This window comes from Peromyscus leucopus, chromosome 18, assembly GCF_004664715.2.
Source record: "Peromyscus leucopus breed LL Stock chromosome 18, UCI_PerLeu_2.1, whole genome shotgun sequence".
Classification (NCBI taxonomy): domain Eukaryota; kingdom Metazoa; phylum Chordata; class Mammalia; order Rodentia; family Cricetidae; genus Peromyscus; species Peromyscus leucopus.
In genome coordinates this window covers 8,780,864-8,797,509 of record NC_051078.1, presented here as the reverse complement: position 1 = coordinate 8,797,509, position 16,646 = coordinate 8,780,864, and the positions used below count along the sequence as shown (strand labels likewise).

General features: G+C 47.3%; 1 protein-coding gene across 1 annotated transcript in view; it reads right to left on the bottom strand.

Moving 5' to 3' along the window:
- Positions 1-1,834: 1,834 nt before the first annotated feature.
- Positions 1,835-16,646, bottom strand: part of Tbk1 (TANK binding kinase 1) — a 38,817-nt gene continuing 24,005 nt past the window's right edge. The window contains exons 10-21 of the mRNA XM_028869601.2: positions 16,554-16,612; positions 16,147-16,238; positions 12,438-12,539; positions 10,977-11,055; positions 9,674-9,795; positions 9,503-9,579; positions 8,610-8,649; positions 7,365-7,466; positions 7,161-7,257; positions 6,451-6,557; positions 6,190-6,261; positions 1,835-2,625 (exon numbers count right to left, since the gene is read on the bottom strand). Of these exons, the coding sequence (XP_028725434.1) occupies positions 2,574-2,625; positions 6,190-6,261; positions 6,451-6,557; positions 7,161-7,257; positions 7,365-7,466; positions 8,610-8,649; positions 9,503-9,579; positions 9,674-9,795; positions 10,977-11,055; positions 12,438-12,539; positions 16,147-16,238; positions 16,554-16,612 (1,001 nt within the window). The 3' untranslated portion in view covers positions 1,835-2,573. The remainder of the gene's footprint in view (positions 2,626-6,189; positions 6,262-6,450; positions 6,558-7,160; positions 7,258-7,364; positions 7,467-8,609; positions 8,650-9,502; positions 9,580-9,673; positions 9,796-10,976; positions 11,056-12,437; positions 12,540-16,146; positions 16,239-16,553; positions 16,613-16,646) is intronic.

Genomic DNA, 16,646 nt, shown 5'->3' with positions numbered 1-16,646 from the left:
GCAGACATCAACGCCCAACAGTCAGTCTCCATGCCTTCCGCTTGAGTCCAAAGACACAAACTTGTCCCCTCCCCTTACACTTTCTGGTTCCTAAAATAGCCAGACTGACTATTTGAGCCATCCTGAAAATAACAAGGAAAGCCACATGATAGGACAGCATGTTACCATGGCGACTGTTTGAGTGGTACCAGATGCTCTCCATTCCCATTCTGTTTTCAGCCCATGTCAGGGATTTGGACTTTCAGTCCTGTGATAAGTGGGACACAAATTCAGGTCAAACCAAAGTGTAGAGACAGGTGGGATGGGCTCCACAGTTAAGAGTGCTTGCTGCTCTTCCAGAGGACCAGAGTTCAGTTCCCAGCAGCCACGTCACATGACTCATAATTGCTGTAACTCCAGCCCCAGGGGACCTAAGCCTCTTACCTCTGTGGGGACCTCACCCCCCAACATGTAAATAAAACATGGATTTGAAAAACCCGTAAGTTTGGTGGGGCGGTGGTGGCGCACGCCTTTAATCCCAGCACTCGGGAGGCAGAGCCAGGCGGATCTCTGTGAGTTCGAGGCCAGCCTGGACTACCAAGTGAGTTCCAGGAAAGGCGCAAAGCTACACAGAGAAACCCTGTCTCAAAAAACAAGACAAGACAAAACCTGTAAGTTTAAGGCTTTTCGGGTAAATTGTTCTTTCAAAGTGATATGGGGAAGGGAATCTAGCTAAAATAACATACTTTGTTGTTGTTAACATTATTTTTTGACACAGGACCTCATTATATAGCCCTGGTTGTCCTGGATCTTGCTTTACAGACCAGGCTGGCCTCAAACTCAAGAGATGTGCCTGCCTCTGCCTCCTGAGTGCTGGGATTGAAGGTGTGTGTATCCTCATGCCTGGCTTAACCAATATTCTTAAGCATTTCTTCAAATGTTTCAACAGTGTCTGTCCACAAACACTGCCTGTATTTACTAATACACCTACCTTGTGGGTATGTGCGGCATGGTGGCTGTGTGGCTGTCTAAGGACATCTGATGGAGTCAGCCCTCTCCCTCTACCCGGGGACTGAGCCCAGATAAGGCTTGGAATAAATCATCTTTCCCCAGGCCATTCTGCTGGCCCTGATGTTCTCCTTGAGACAGGACCTGGCTTGTGTTGGCCCAGTGAGCGGCCTCGGCCCCTCGAACAGCGGGAACCACAGGTATGTGCGCCACTGTGGCCGGCTTCAGTGAAAAAAGGGAGCGTGGCATAAACCCTCCTTTGGCCCCTGTCCTCCGAGACTCTTACTTCTACAGGGTGCGTGTGACCCTGAAGACTCCTATACAGCCCCACAGTGATGTAAAATGCTGATGCGTCTCAGGTCAGGGTAACAGTTTGTGGCATGGCTCCACTGTCTTTTAGAGTTCAGAGGTCCAGTCTACTGTCCGTCAACACGCTGACAACCCAAATCCAGGCCAGTCAAAATCCTCATGGACAGACACACTTCTTGAGGAAGTCACTCCTTCCGCCTGGAACTCCAGGTAAGTTTCCCCAAGGAAAACATGACCTTTCGTTTTGTACAGCATGAAGTTCATAACAGGGACAGCGCCGCCACCACATCCAATATTCTGAGAATAATTTCCCATCACCAGGAGCCTGGCTCCTTTCAGCACAACTTGTGGACTGAAGATGTGGCCCAGTGGTGGGATGTGGCCCAGTGGTGGGGTGTGGCCCAGTGGTGGGGTGTGGCCCAGTGGTGGGGTGTGGCCCAGTGGTGGGGTGTGGCCCAGTGGTAGGTCAATCAGTTTAAAAAACAGTAATACCTCATTTTGTTTCACTAACCAGAGACACAAAAAGCACACAAGCTTCTTACATTAAAATTGAGAAATTTATTCTGTCATGAAATAGTAAGCAGAATATTTCATGAAACAGTTAGCAGAATTAAAGTACAGAAATATTGAAATGATACTAGACTATGAATGGCAATTACACATTTGTGAGCAAAGGAAAAATGAATAATTTAAACAATGAATTCACTATGAATTCAATGAATTCTTTAAATTTTTTGCTCAATAATTCACCTGAAATTAAATGTACGAGGAGAACTGAGACCTGGGCACCTTGTAAAGTGAAACAGTGCCCCTTCATCCTCGTCAAAGGAGCTGACCCTGGGAAACAGTGGGTCGGCTCGGCTCCCCACCACCAAAGCCCGCCACTCCACCGTTCACAACTATCAGTCCTTTCTTATTTCCAAGGATGCCAACTTAAAAAATATTTCCTTAGGCACCGAGCAATGGATTTCTCCAGCCTCACTTGGAGGATTGGGGACAGCATCCCAAAGCATTGGCCGGTCATGGCTTTCTTCTACAGCTCACTGAGGTCAATCTGCCTTGTGTACTTACAAATGTTGAAAGGCAAAATTACATCTGAACAGCAGCCAAAAATTTATATATATATATATGTATTTTTGTATTTACAAACTGTACATATTTACACGACCTCATCAGATGCTGAACTGTAGAAATAAGAACCACCCAGAAAGGCGTTCATTTCGAGCTCCAGTGTTATCTTCCTGTGCAAACTAGAACTTCCCAGAGTCCCTGGAAGGCTAAAGACAGTCCACGTTGCGGAGGCCACCGTCCATTGTTAAGGCCCCAAACCTGAAACACACAAGAGAAGAAAGACGATCTCAGCAGACCCGCGCATGTGCTCTCCAGGGACCCCGTATTCTGGGGACTGAATTCAGGGTCCTCAGGCATGCTGGGCAAGAACTCTGTCAATGAGCTGTGCCCCAGTTCCTGACATCCCAGCTCTCCAGAGAAGAGTTACAGAATAGAGTTCAGAGGAACTGTTGTTGTGGTTATTATTATTTAAGGGCACACAGCTGGCGGTCAGAGGACAACTTTGGAGTCAGCTCTCTCCTTGCACCTTAACGTGGGTTTTAGAGATTGAACTCAGGTCACCAGGCCTGCACAGCGGGCCTTTATGTGCTGCACCGTCTGGCTGGTCTAGGAACAGTTATTTTTAAATAACTGAAGCAACTGTGATCTGCTCTCCTTCTCACTGAAAACGAGGGGCATTATTATACGAAGGAATACAATCCAGTGGCTTGGGGAAGATTAAAATAAAAAGAAGGCTGGGCGGTGGTGGCATGTGTCCATAACCCCAGCACTCGGGAGGCAGAGGCAGGTGGATCTCTGTGAGTTCGAGGCCAGGCTGGTCTACAGAGTGAGTTCCAGGACACAGAGAAACCCTGTCTCATAAAACAAAACAACAAAACAAAACAAAAACAAAAAACAAAACCATTCCTGGGGCAAGAGAGAGCTCAGCAGTTAGAGAACTGGCTGTGGTCCAGAGGACCCTGGTTGGTTCCCAGGACCGCCATGGTGGCTCACAACCGTCTATCTGTAAGTCCAGTTCCAAAGAAACCCGTCCTTTCTCTGGCCTCCTCCGGGAGCATGCCTCCAAGTGGTACACAGACATGTAAGCAAGCAAAACATCCCAACACATACAAATAATAATACGATGTTCAAGAAAATGTATTTTGGGGGGCTGGAGAGATGGCTGAGCGGTTAAGAGCACTGGCTACTCTTCCAGGGGTCCTGAGTTCAATTCCCAGCAACCACATGGTGGCTCACAACCACCTGTAATGAGATCTGGTGCCCTCTTCTGGCCTGCAAGGACACATGCAGGCAGAACACTGTATAAATAATAAATAAATAAATCTTTAAAAAAAAAAAAAAATGTATTTTGAAAATGACATGTATTTATCCATTCTGTGTGCACGCTGCACACACACCACGCACGGTGCTCTCCTGGAGGTCAGAGGACCACTGTGGAAGGTAGGTCTTTCTGCCATGTGGGGCGTCAGGCTTGAGGCAAGCACCATTCCCTGACCTGGGAAAACTTTAAGAGGAAATGGGAAGTGATGTAATTACAATGTTACAAGAATTGGAGACTGTTTTCTTTTCTTTTTTTTTTTTTTTTGGTTTTTCGAGACAGGGTTTCTCTGTGTAGCTTTGCGCCTTTCCTGGAACTCACTTGGTAGCCCAGGCTGGCCTCGAACTCAAAGAGATCTGCCTGGCTCTGCCTCCCGAGTGCTGGGATTAAAGGCGTGCGCCACCACCGCCCGGCAGGAGACTGTTTTCTAAGTGAGGGGCTAAGGTTTATAAGCTGAAGGACAGGGCTAAGAATGGCCTACTCCAAGGAGAGTGAAGAATGGAGCCTCGTTTACAGAATGTTATTCTGGGAGGAGAAGGCAGTGACACTGGTGGCCAGGTCAGGACCAAGACCTGATCTTCCCCAAGGACACACGGATTCAGACTGCACTCTCCAGACAACAGGGGCTTAGGATTTTTTCCCTTTTCTTCCTTCTTTTCTTTCTTTTTTTTCTCTTTGAGACAGGGTTTGTCTATGTAGCCCTGGTTGTCCTGGAACTTGCTCTGTAGATCAGGCTGGCCTTGAACTCACAGAGATCCCTCTGTCCCTGCCTCTGAGTGCTGGGATGAAAGACATGTACCATCACATCTGACGAGAAGTCTTCAAGGCAAGGGACAGACATACTTATCCACTGTTTCAGAAGATTATTCTGGCTGTAAACAGCAGGTCTGTGGTTGCAGAACCAAGTCACAGGCTCCCTGCCCAGCTTCAGGAGAAAGGAGGCGGGCAGGAGGGAAACAGGAAGCCTTGTGAAGACTACCGAACTGGTCAAGGGGAGGAAGGAAGCGAGCCTTAAGACAATTCATATTTCTAGAGGGAGGAAGTGGTGTCCCTGGAATAGCATGAGATGATTAGGAGGGAAACTGAGTCAGAATGATTTCAGATATAAACTCCTAGAGGTAAAACCAGGATGTCCATGTACACACAGGATGTACAATATTCTCTGTTGCCTTGGCTTCCACTATGTTAAAATCTGAATCCTGAAATAATCCGAAACTTGAAACTTTTGAGTACTGACAAGTACTGACAAGTGACCACAAAATGAAATGTCTATACCTGACCTCTTGTGACAAGTTGCATTTATGATGCAGGCACACCAAAACCCTATATAAAATCATTTTCGGCTCGTGCGTATGAGGGATATATGAAACACACATAAGTGCTATGCCTATATTTGGGTGCCATCTCCATATTTCATTATCTGGAAAACTCCAGGAGCCTTAAACACTTCTGGTTCCAAACATTTGACTCCTGTGACTGAGTGTGTGTGTGTGGGGGGTGGGGGGGAGGAGGAGTCAGGGAAAATTAGCACAGCAAGGGTGTTTGGGTACACAGTAACCAACGATTAAGTCAAGGGAAGCTGAGGGATTCTGGCAGCCGGCATTGCAGGACACAGTGAAGCCCTGGGACTGTGAGCACCAGCGAGCATCACGCATGCACCCATGAGCACTGAGCAGGGCACGGCCCAGGTCTGGGACCATGACATCAACTGCACGGTTTCCACTGAGAAGGCAGTTTTCTGCCTTTAGTTGAATTGTGGGAGACATCTTCCAGTGTCGTGCCCCAGCATGGAGGGATCACATCAGTGTACCTTTGAACTGTGCTGTGTTGAGATGAACAAGCACAGTTCTTATAAGGTGACTTGGCTTTCCTCCTTGGTAAACTAAAGGAGGTGTGCAGAGGGCTTCTAGGCCTCTTAGCACCCCTCAGAGCACTGCTGTCTTAGGGGAAACTCTGAATCCCCAAACTGGAAGACTCTTGTGAAAGAGATCCTGTGCAGAGTCAAATAAGTAGGCGCATATCTTTAATCCCAGCACTCGGGAGGCAGAAAGGCAGGCGGATCTCTGTGAGTTCAAGGACAGCCAGAGCTACATAGTGAGACCCTATCAAAAACAAAACAAAGGGGCTGGAGAGATGGCTCAGGGGTTAAGAGCACTGGCTGCTCTTCCAGAGGTCCTGAGTTCAATTCCCAGCAACCACATGGTGGCTCACAACCATCCGTAATTCGATCCGGTGCCCTCTTCTGGCCTGTAAGCCTACATGTAGACAGAACACTGTATACATAATAAATAAATATTTAAAAAGAAAAAAAAAAGTTTTTGGGTTCGATCCTCAGCTCTAAGAAAAAAAAAAAAAAAAAACAATAACAACAAAAATCAACACCAAAGGGTATCACGAGTTCCTCATCCCACCCCTTTCTCACCACCACACCTTCTGAGCAGAGAAAGACAGACGGACAGACGGACGGACAGCTGCGGCGTACGACTCAGCTGCGGCCCACTCACCGTTCTAAAATATGATTGTTCTCGGCCAGCTCCTTCACCACCCCCTCCATCTCCTCCTTCAGCTTCTTCATCCTGGAGGGGAAAGCAGACGGACGGTCAACCTCCTAGAAGCGCATCTGCGTGGCTTTAGGTTTACAATCTCAGTAGCCTGGAGATGCCACCCAGCACAGTAAACATCGAGGACTTTGAGATGCGCGGACGAGATTTCAAGCTGAGACGGGAGCACGTGACCCCACTCCAGTTTCCAAGAGAGCCGCTCACCCGAGAGTCATCTCCACTAGCGTGTTGGAGCTGGGGTAGACGGGAGCCAGGGCGTGCTTGACTCCACTGGAGGCCGCCAGCATTTTCTGAGGCAGAGTCTCCTGTAGCTACAACGGAAGGCGATGTGTCAGTCCCTGGGCAAGGCACAGGGTGCCGCCGATCCGGAGCACGCACAGCTCCGGGAAGGCCGACCCCACACCCGCTCTGCAGGGAGACCGTGTGCATGCTGGCCAGTGCTCAGCCACGGGTCTGCAGCCCGAGCCCAGCTTTCCATTCCCGTTTCAAGACTATCAGGGCTAAGTACTGAAGAGCTCAGTACCCTCTAAACAAATTTCCCTACAAACAATAAAAGATGAATTATCAAGTGTGTCTAGTTGTCCAACATCTAAAAGAGAAAAAAATGGGGGATGGGCCAGTAGTACGGGTGTCTGCTGCCAGGGCTGCCAGCCTGAGCTCCACCCCGGAGCCCCCACGGGGGAGAAGAGACTCAGTCCTCCCGAGTTGTCCTCTGACTGCACACACACACACACACACACACACACACACACCACACACACACACACACACACACACATCCATGCAGTACGCGTGAATGTCACATGGAATTGAACGCAGACACGATGTCCCACGTCTCTGGCGACAGTCATCGGAACTATACTGTCCTCTCGGGCAGCAAAGCTCTTCCCTCCCTGCGGCACTCAGGGACGCACCTCGTTAGTATAGTCTTGATACTTGGACACTTCCTCTTCGATGTCGAAGCACTGATTGGTTAGAGATAACAGCTGTTTCCTGAGATGAAGCATCTTTCTGAAAACCAAGGGGAGTCCGTTAGCCAGCAGCCTCCTGGGACTCGGCTTCAACACGGCTCACCCTGCACTGCTCGGCCCCCTCCCGTCCCCAGGCAGCCTCCTTACCGCATCCACTCTTCTGACTTATCCAGAAAGGCTTCGTACTTGTTGACGCACTCGTCTGTGAAGTGGGTCATTGCTTTTGTTGCATGGTAATACAGTTTCTGTCTGCAAGTTAGAAGGAGCCCGAGGCTGAGCACAACCTCACGATTTCTACCTCCAACCGAAATACTTCAAGCCGGACATGGTGGCGCACGCCTTTCACCCCAGCACTCGGGAGGCAGAGGCAGAAGGATCTCTGTGAGTTCGAGGCCAGCCTGGTCTACAGAGCGAGTTCCAGGACATCCATGACTACACAGAGAAACCCTGTCTCAAAAAACAAACAAACAAACAAACAAACAACAACCCACTCCAAACACACCAAGTTCACGTTCTCGATGATCACTGTGGACCGGAGCTGGAGCACAGGCAGGGGGAATCACCTGACCCGGGCACTGAACTCCTCCCCTCTGGAAAAGCAGTGTTCTTCACCACGGAGCCACCGCCAGCCCCAACACCCATTGGCTGGAGTTGGTGAAGAAGGCTGCGCTGGCCCCCAGGGTCCTCCTGGCTGCCTCTGTCAGCACAGCATGAGGCAGAGCCAGCCGGGCCAGCAGACCAGGCCTTCCTCCTAGTCCTCTTCCTGTCCTAGGGATCTCTACACTGGGGACCAGTGAGCGGGCCTGAGCAATGTGCACCCACAGTGGAACTGTGCGGTGAATCCCAACTTTAAGAAGAATTAAAGATATTACAATGTAAGATGAAGTGTTAAACGGTCTTATTAATAAAAACCGGGAGCCAGATATTGGGGTGAAAAACTGAGAGACCAGAAAAGCAGAAAGAAGCCAGCCACGTTCTTACCACTTTGAGATCCTCAGACAAAGAGACCTACTTCCTATATACCCACGCCTATATGCCTTTCGGTTCTGCTATCTCACTTCCTCTCTCTGCCCAGCTGCATCACTTCCTGTCTGTCAGTACAGACCTCCAGACCTTTATGGTCTGGAAGTCTGGAAGTAAAGGCATAAGTCACCACAGTGGGCTCTGTTCCCAGGGTGGCCTTGAACTCACAGAGATCCAGACAGATCTCTGCCTCCCGAGTGATAGGATTAAAGGTGGGTGACACCACTGTCTGGCCTCTATGTCTAATCTAGTGGCTCTTCTGTTCTCTGACTCCCAGATAAGTTTTATTTGTTAGAACACAAATAAAATATCACCACATAAAAAACTAGCAGCAAAAAGAATCCATTTTAACTCAACCTGGATACTTACTTGTCAAATTTGTGGATCTGTTCTTCGTTATAAGCTAGTCCTGAAAATGGAAAAAGCGTACTTTCGTTAGTGTAGAGTTGACTATCACATGTGCTATATTTCCTCCTTTGAGATCACTGCCTCAAAAAGGCTAAGAGTTCAAAGTGGGTATAAAAGCTTGGGGCCCATGGGCTACATATGACCCGTCGATGCTTTAATTTGGTCAGTATGAAGTTATGATTTAAAAATAAAAACTGTCAACATTTAAGTCAGAATATTTTTAATAAAGCTCCTATCTCTAGCTTTTCTTTAAAAGGGGAGGCCTGGGCTGCGGCGCGCTCCTCGGCCAGTGAGGAAGAACAACCACCATGCGAGGATCCTTCTCAGAACACACTTTATTGGAGCGCCTCTTGGTTAAGGGAGAGCGGGAGGTGAGGGGCCCCAAGGACTAAACTGCAGCTGCTTATATAGGGAATCAGGCAAACGTGCCGTACTGTGATTGGGTCCCGCCAGAATGCGAACACGGGGAGCCACGGGATAGGCTGAGGACATAAGGCCAATTACCATACTCGTGCATCATAGCCAAATATGGAGTTGTTTACAGCTAGGCTACCAGGAAGCCAGCGCCATCTTAGAATGGCGGCTCCCTACACTGGGCAACCCAGGGGTGACAGACCAGGGCCCCTCTTTCAGAGGTCCGTTCCTGTGTGCTCCCTGCCTGCCTCCAGAAGATCTAGGGTTCGTGACCTTCATTTAAGATATGTACAAGGTTGGTTTGACAATAACTTCTAGTACCTTCAACCTCTTTTCTGACACAGATCTACAGTAGCTGCACTTAAAAACCCCCGCACAGTAAAGCAGCTGCTTGACACTAGGCTGGCGCCTTAGAGGAACCCACAGCAGACGTTACTCACTGCGCTCTGCCTTGTCCTTTTTGAACTGATAGTAAATCTCTGTGATGCAATTTAACAGGACTTGCAGTTTTTCTACGCTATTTAAGGAAGAAAAACCCAAGTAAATTATTGGAAGTGATACAACAAAGGAAAATTAACAGGAACAGAAATCACCCCCAGGCCGTAACCTACTTTCTGTCTTTTGGATGAGTGCCTTCCTGATGTGCCCAGGTGTCGGCCAGCAACCCCCCTGGAGACAACCTGCTGTCGATGTCCTGAAGACTGCTCTCTATTGTTCCCTGAGAACTGGAAAGCTAAAGAGAACAATGGATTAGGTCAGCAGGCCCGACCAGGAATGGTTATCAGAGCATCGGAGTCTGTTCAAAGGTCTCTGCTGTTTTGTCTGTTTTCAGGTGAGGCTGATCCTGCTGCTGTTCACACACCACACAGGACACTCACCCGCCCCTTTAATGACCGTTTGTTGTTGTTTGGGGGTTGGCAGGCATATTGCTATTTTAAATTAGAATTCCTAGGCTGGGCATCCTTTCAAGGTAATGAGCTACATCTCCTCCCCTTGTCTCTGACTTTTAAATCATTTTCTCTCCTAAATATTTTTCCAATGTTTCAAATATCATTTAAAGTGTATAAATAAGTAAAGTGAAAGCTTTATTCATGGGACAGAGACTTGTAACATGTGATGCGTTCTGACATTTTCATCCTCTTTAAAACGCCGCCAACTCCAAGGCACTAGACTACAAGCATTACTCCTCCGTGACTCATCCTTTGGAAAACGAAGGCAGGGACACCCATGCACACATACACAGAGCACACACACACATATGCACATAACCTGAAAATAATCTGTCCCTTTGAAAGGCCTTGTGGAGCCCATCAGGAATGTCTGGGTAAAGGGCAGCCTGCTCCCACAGTACATAACTGTGTGGACTTCTGCATGAAGGAGAAATCCATTCCGACACCTTCTATTTTGTGTTCAGCAATCTCGTGTCCTTACTGCCTTTTCTAGTTACAGAAATAACCCACTGCCTGAGGACTCCAAATCCTTTCCTCTTTAAAGAGATCTGATATTTCTGGATTGCAGTTATTTCTAACCAAGTTTAAGCACCAATACTTGACTGCGTGTGGAAAAACCACACTATGAACATCCATTATTACACAACAGCATTAAGGATTAAAACAAAGGAAAAATGCAGAAAATGTGGGGTGGGAATACAGGAAGCATTTGGAAATAGTACAAAGAACTGAATGGCAGAAAGTGTGTGCATATATCTAAGAATATATGTAGAATAAGAAAAATTGTGTATCTTAGATAGACATTGCTAAGAATATATATATAGAATAAAATATAATCCCCCCCACACACACAGTCTCTAAAAACAGAAGAAGGAACTTTTTTCTCCACAGAAGCACCCCTTTCTCAGGGAGTTCACACTAACTCTCACCTGCCCTGTAACTGTCGTAATTTGTCAATACTTACTCTCAACAGTTTGGTGTGTATGTCTGAAATTTCACCCAACTCTGCTGCTTCTAGGTTGATTTTCATCAACTTTTCATATCTGTATGAAAAACACATCACCAGAAAATGAATGAGTGTAACAAATACAGATTTTTAGAGGTAGTTTATGAAGTGGATTTTATTATTATAATCATTTAATAAAAATTTACTCAAGGTCTCTATGCTGAGAGATTCTGAGAAACCTTTGCCGCCTTCCTAAAGAAGGCGCTCCCCACACAGACGCTCCCCTCTATCTGAGGATTTTGCTTTATGTGACTCCAGGTACCAGTGGTCAACGGTGGTCAGAGAATAGTTTGTGGAAAATTCTACAAGCATTTCCTCTATTTTAAGTTCCATGCCATTCTGAGTCGTCCGATGAAGTCACCTGGCAGTTACCCCTTCCAGCCCAGGACAGAGCACATTGTGTATGCTCTCTGCCCCAGAGTTACTCAGGAGTGATCTTAGTCACAGGAAGAACTGTCAAGGAATAGTAGGACTTCAATATCATGCTTTGACTCTATCTGAGTTTCTGCTGGGACTCTGGGAATGCATGCACTGAGAATCGGCTCATATTTACTTCCATTATAAATGTGCAGATTAGGATGAAATAGAGAAGGAAGTTAATTTCAAATCACGTTATGTCAGGATAACGGTGAAAATACCAGATTTTAGAATTATGTATGTATATTATAAATGTGTACTTCACTTAGACATATTGACTGCATTTATTATATTTAACCTGCAGTTTAAATAGTGTATTCTAAAAGGCCATTTGAATTATCATTGTTACAAAATACATTCTCAGATAGAAGAATAATAAGAATAAGTTAAAAATCACTGGGAAAATTCTGTAGCTTTTTAAACTTACTAATGTTTTGTGTGTGTGCATGCCACACCGTGCATATGGAGGTCAAACTGTGGAGCTGGTTGTCTCTTATGTGGGTTCACGTTATGTGTGCGTGCACGAGGCATGGGCTGCACATGCCACAGCGTGCATATGGAGGTCAGACTGTGGAGCTGGTTGTCTCCTTCAGCCTTATGTGGGTTCTAGAGCTGGTACTCAGGTCACCACACTTGGGCAGTAAGCACCTTTACCCACTCAATATCTCAGCGCCCCCCCCCCCCAAAGTTGTTTCTAAAATTCCAGAAATACTACCAAAAGGCTGTTCCAGCTTCTTACTCTCTGAGTTGATGGAGGTTTTATATTTCCTGTTCAACTCTGCTGCCCACCTTGCCTTGCCACTCAGAAAAGGTGGGGGGAAATGCCATCAAAACAGTGATGCTAATTCCTTATGAGAAAGAAACCTGGTGTTTTCCCTGTTGAGACAGAGCAGCCACTGATCCAGAGCTGCTCCACGAACCAAACACTGGGCACACGGGGCCCCACCGTGCTGGGGATAATGAAGACAGAGCTCAGTCCCGGCCAGGGTGGTATCTACTCACACTTTCACAGTCTTCTCAATGTTTCTGATGCAGAAATCCAACGTGATGACGACTTCTGTCTTCTTGTGGACGGTCTCATTGTAGTCATCTCTCACCAGCTCACTGAAAACAGTGCTCTCCCATTAGTTAAGTTCTGTGTTTGGATGACCACTAATTACACTGAGATTCCACTTCAAACATATTTCATAAATTTTAAATGCCAAATCACATTTTTTTAGGGTACCATTAAAACCATATCTGTGTCAGATAATACTCTAGCCAGCCTGTTAACCTCTTGTAATTAGGCTTAATTAAAAAAAAAAAAAAAAAAAAAAAAAAAAGCAAAAGGATTTGTATGACTCTTCCACATCTGGGCATTTATACTTCGCAGACTATCACTGGTTAGGTAAAATTTTAGAAATTAGGTTAAAGTTTAGAAACCCAAGGCATTCAAGTTAAAGATAAAAAGCTAATCTATAAGCATACAAACAAGTTGTGTAACGTTTCTACCATTAGAATTAATTTTCTCCTCGGAGCAGCACCTGTGATCTCCGAAGAGGGTGGTACTGGGAATCACACCTAACGGGAGGGCTTTTGGACTACAACAGCGGTCAGGAAACAAGGCCAGAGTCCGTTTTCATGGCCTATCATTACTCTAGACGAAGAGGACATCGCGTGGCCATGAAGTCTAACATACTGAATGCCCTTTCAAAGAAAATCTGACGTTGTGGCTACATGAAAAAGGTTTTTTAAACTTAAACTATAGTAAATAAAACTAATAAAAACCACTGAACCACTGATCAGTGTCAGAAAAACAGGAAAAAAAATGCTGTTTGTATTTGGCGCATTTAACTGGTTCTTCTAGACATGCCAAGCACCACTTTTGCCACGGAAGCCATCCCAGAGCTAAGGTATCTTGGCACTAACTAAGACATGCGGGAGTTAACTAAGGTATCCTGGCACTAAGCCATGCTGGCACTAACCAAGTCATCCCAGAGTTAACTAAGCCATCCTGGCACTAAGCCATCCTAGAGCTAACTAAGGCATCCCAGAGCTAACTAAGGCATCCAGAGCTAACTAAGGCATCCAGAGCTAACTAAGGCATCCCAGAGGTAACTAAGGCATCCAGTGCTAACTAAGGCATCCCAGAGCTAACTAAGGCATCCAGCACTAAGCCATCCAGAGCTAACTAAGGCATCCAGCGCTAACTAAGGCATCCCAGAGCTAACTAAGGCATCCAGCGCTAACTAAGGCATCCAGAGCTAACTAAGGCATCCAGCGCTAACTAAGGCATCCCAGAGCTAACTAAGGCATCCAGTGCTAACTAAGGCATCCCAGAGCTAATTAAGGCATCCAGCACTAAGCCATCCAGAGCTAACTAAGGCATCCAGCACTAAGCGATCCAGAGCTAAGGCATCCAGCGCTAACTAAGGCATCCCAGAGCTAACTAAGGCATCCAGCGCTAACTAAGCCATCCAGAGCTAACTAAGGCATCCAGCGCTAACTAAGCCATCCAGAGCTAACTAAGGCATCCAGCGCTAACTAAGGCATCCCAGAGCTAACTAAGGCATCCAGCACTAACTAAGGCATCCCAGCGCTAACTAAGGCATCCCAGCGCTAACTAAGGCATCCAGAGCTAACTAAGGCATCCAGCGCTAACTAAGGCATCCCAGAGCTAACTAAGGCATCCCGGCACTAAGCCATCCTAGCGCTAACTAAGGCATCCAGCGCTAACTAAGGCATCCAGCGCTAACTAAGGCATCCAGTGCTAACTAAGGCATCCCGGTGCTAACTAAGGCATCCAGCGCTAACTAAGGCATCCAGCGCTAACTAAGGCATCCAGTGCTAACTAAGGCATCCAGCACTAACTAAGGCATCCAGCGCTAACTAAGCCATCCCGGTGCTAACTAAGCCATCCCAGTGCTAACTAAGGCATCCAGTGCTAACTAAGGCATCCAGAGTTAACTAAGGCATCCAGAGCTAACTAAGGTATCCAGTGCTAACTAAGGCACTCCAGAGCTAACTAAGGCATCCCGGCGCTAACTAAGGCATCCCGGCACTAAGCCATCCTAGCGCTAACTAAGGCATCCAGTGCTAACTAAGCCATCTCCAGCACAAAGCTCCTTAGTGGAGGCAGAAAACCAGGCTTAGGAAGGGAGCTGTGACACACTCAAAGTCGTCCCCAGCCCAAGGTTGTGCGCTTTGGTGACACAACACTAGTCACAGGGAAGAAACCTAAACCATTAAGGGCCAGCCGAGGTAGCAAAATGCCTGTGGTCCCGGCTCTTGGGAGGCGGAGGCAGGAAGATCATGAGTATGAGACCAAGAGCCAGTATAAGAATGGCACAGAGTACACGTGTCTGTGCAAGAATGAATGGGTGTAAGCACGCACGGGCTGTCACAAGCATTAGGTCCCCAGCAACTGCAGTGAGGTGAGCCAGGAAAGCATTCCCTGGTGTCCCTTGTCACCAAGTCACACTGCACATCTGCAGAATGCGGAGTCAACCACTGATGTGTACAGCAGCAGCACAGTTCTCAAGGAGACCCATGTTCTCTTCCAGATGGAACGATGACCTTCAGGAACCACAGAAGGTCAAAGAGAGACCTGGATCATACACATCTTCCGTGTGTGTGTGTGTGTGTGTGTGTGTGTGTGTGTGTGTGTGTAAGTGTAAGATGACCCTCAGGAACCACAGAAAGTTAAAAAAGGACCTGAATCATACACATCTTCTGTGTGTGTGTGTGTGTGTGTGTGTGTGTGTGTGTGTGTGTGTTGGGGTAGCCAGGGGTCAACCAGTGTCTCTTCTCAAGGGCCACCCACCTTTCTTTTTTCAGAAGGGTCTTCCTCTGAGACCTGGGACTTGCCATTCAGGCTGGACAGCGAGGCTGGGTGACCCACCCGTCTGCCTTCTCAGGGTGGGGTCACAAGCCTGTGGTACTGTGCCTCCCCCTCCTTTGTTTACAGAGGAGAGTGGGTCCGAGGGCTGAGCTTGTCTTCATTTCTGCAGAGCGAGCCCTTTCCACCTGAACTACACCCACGACCTCACGTTGTATTTTTAAAGGAATTTTAACCACAGTAAGCGATTAGGAAAAGGGATGTGTAGACTCTCAAGTCCTGTCAAGATGAGTATATACCCGTAGGTGTGCGTCCACATCCATGCAGCGTCTCAAACAGCCAAGTCCATGGTGTGCTCATGACGGGTAAGGTTGGGGGCAGCTGAGCTATGGGCACAGGACTTCTGGGGTGATGAAATGGGTGTATCACTCTGCTCTGCCACACTCAAGGCCCTGACTTGGACATTTTAAAGGCATGAATTCTATGGTGTATAAATTACAGCCCAATACGTCTGTTAAAAAGGAGTGGGTGTAAAAAGACAGGACATGGAGGAAGACTGTGCAGGCTTCCCCCTAGAAAACAGACTGCTTTAATGGCGTCACTGCCAAGTCGAAGTTGTCCGAGGGAGCTAATGAATCCTGTCAGGTCCTCTGAAAGAGGACTGTCCGCTTCCCAGAGCTGGGCAGGTTCAAATCAGACTGTCCATCCCCGTGTCTCCCTAGGCTATTGATGGAAATCAAAGATAACGCCGAGGGGGTGAAGGCAAATGTGGCCTCCCAGAATCAGGCTGTGCCCCTAAGTGCTCGCAGTGGCAGGGGGTCAGTGGTGCGTGAGGCCCCCAGTGTGGTGAGGTCCGTGGGAAGCAGGCTTTTCAGACTGCAGTCTCTTACTTACATCAACCACCGGATCCCCTTCCGCATTAATTCCTGATAGAGCAGCAAGGTGCTGGCTATTCGAGAGGCGTAACACACGACCCCCGTCACTGCCTGAGGAAAAAAAGGGTGGTGTTTGGTGCTGGCAGAGGACAAGGCTAGAGAAACTTCCACACAAAGGCGTTCAGATCTGCGTCAGGTAAATAAATGACCAATGTCTACAAGCTAGGCAGCTGTGACTGGAATAAATATTTCAAGTCTTGACACCATATGAACATCTTTTAACAGAGAGAATTTCCTCTCATTGAGTTCAAGAAAGGAAACTAGAATGTAAAACAACGTGGAATGGGTAATACTTTCAATAGGAAAACTGTCTGCATTTTCCTCAGTCAGACACATAACACGTTGATAAATCCGTCAAACACTAACCTTGGCCATGCTGGCATCACTGTCTAAGTCATAACGTGGATGGACTTTGGGGAGGGAAACTGAAATATGAACAAAGGAGTCAAGTTAGAAACA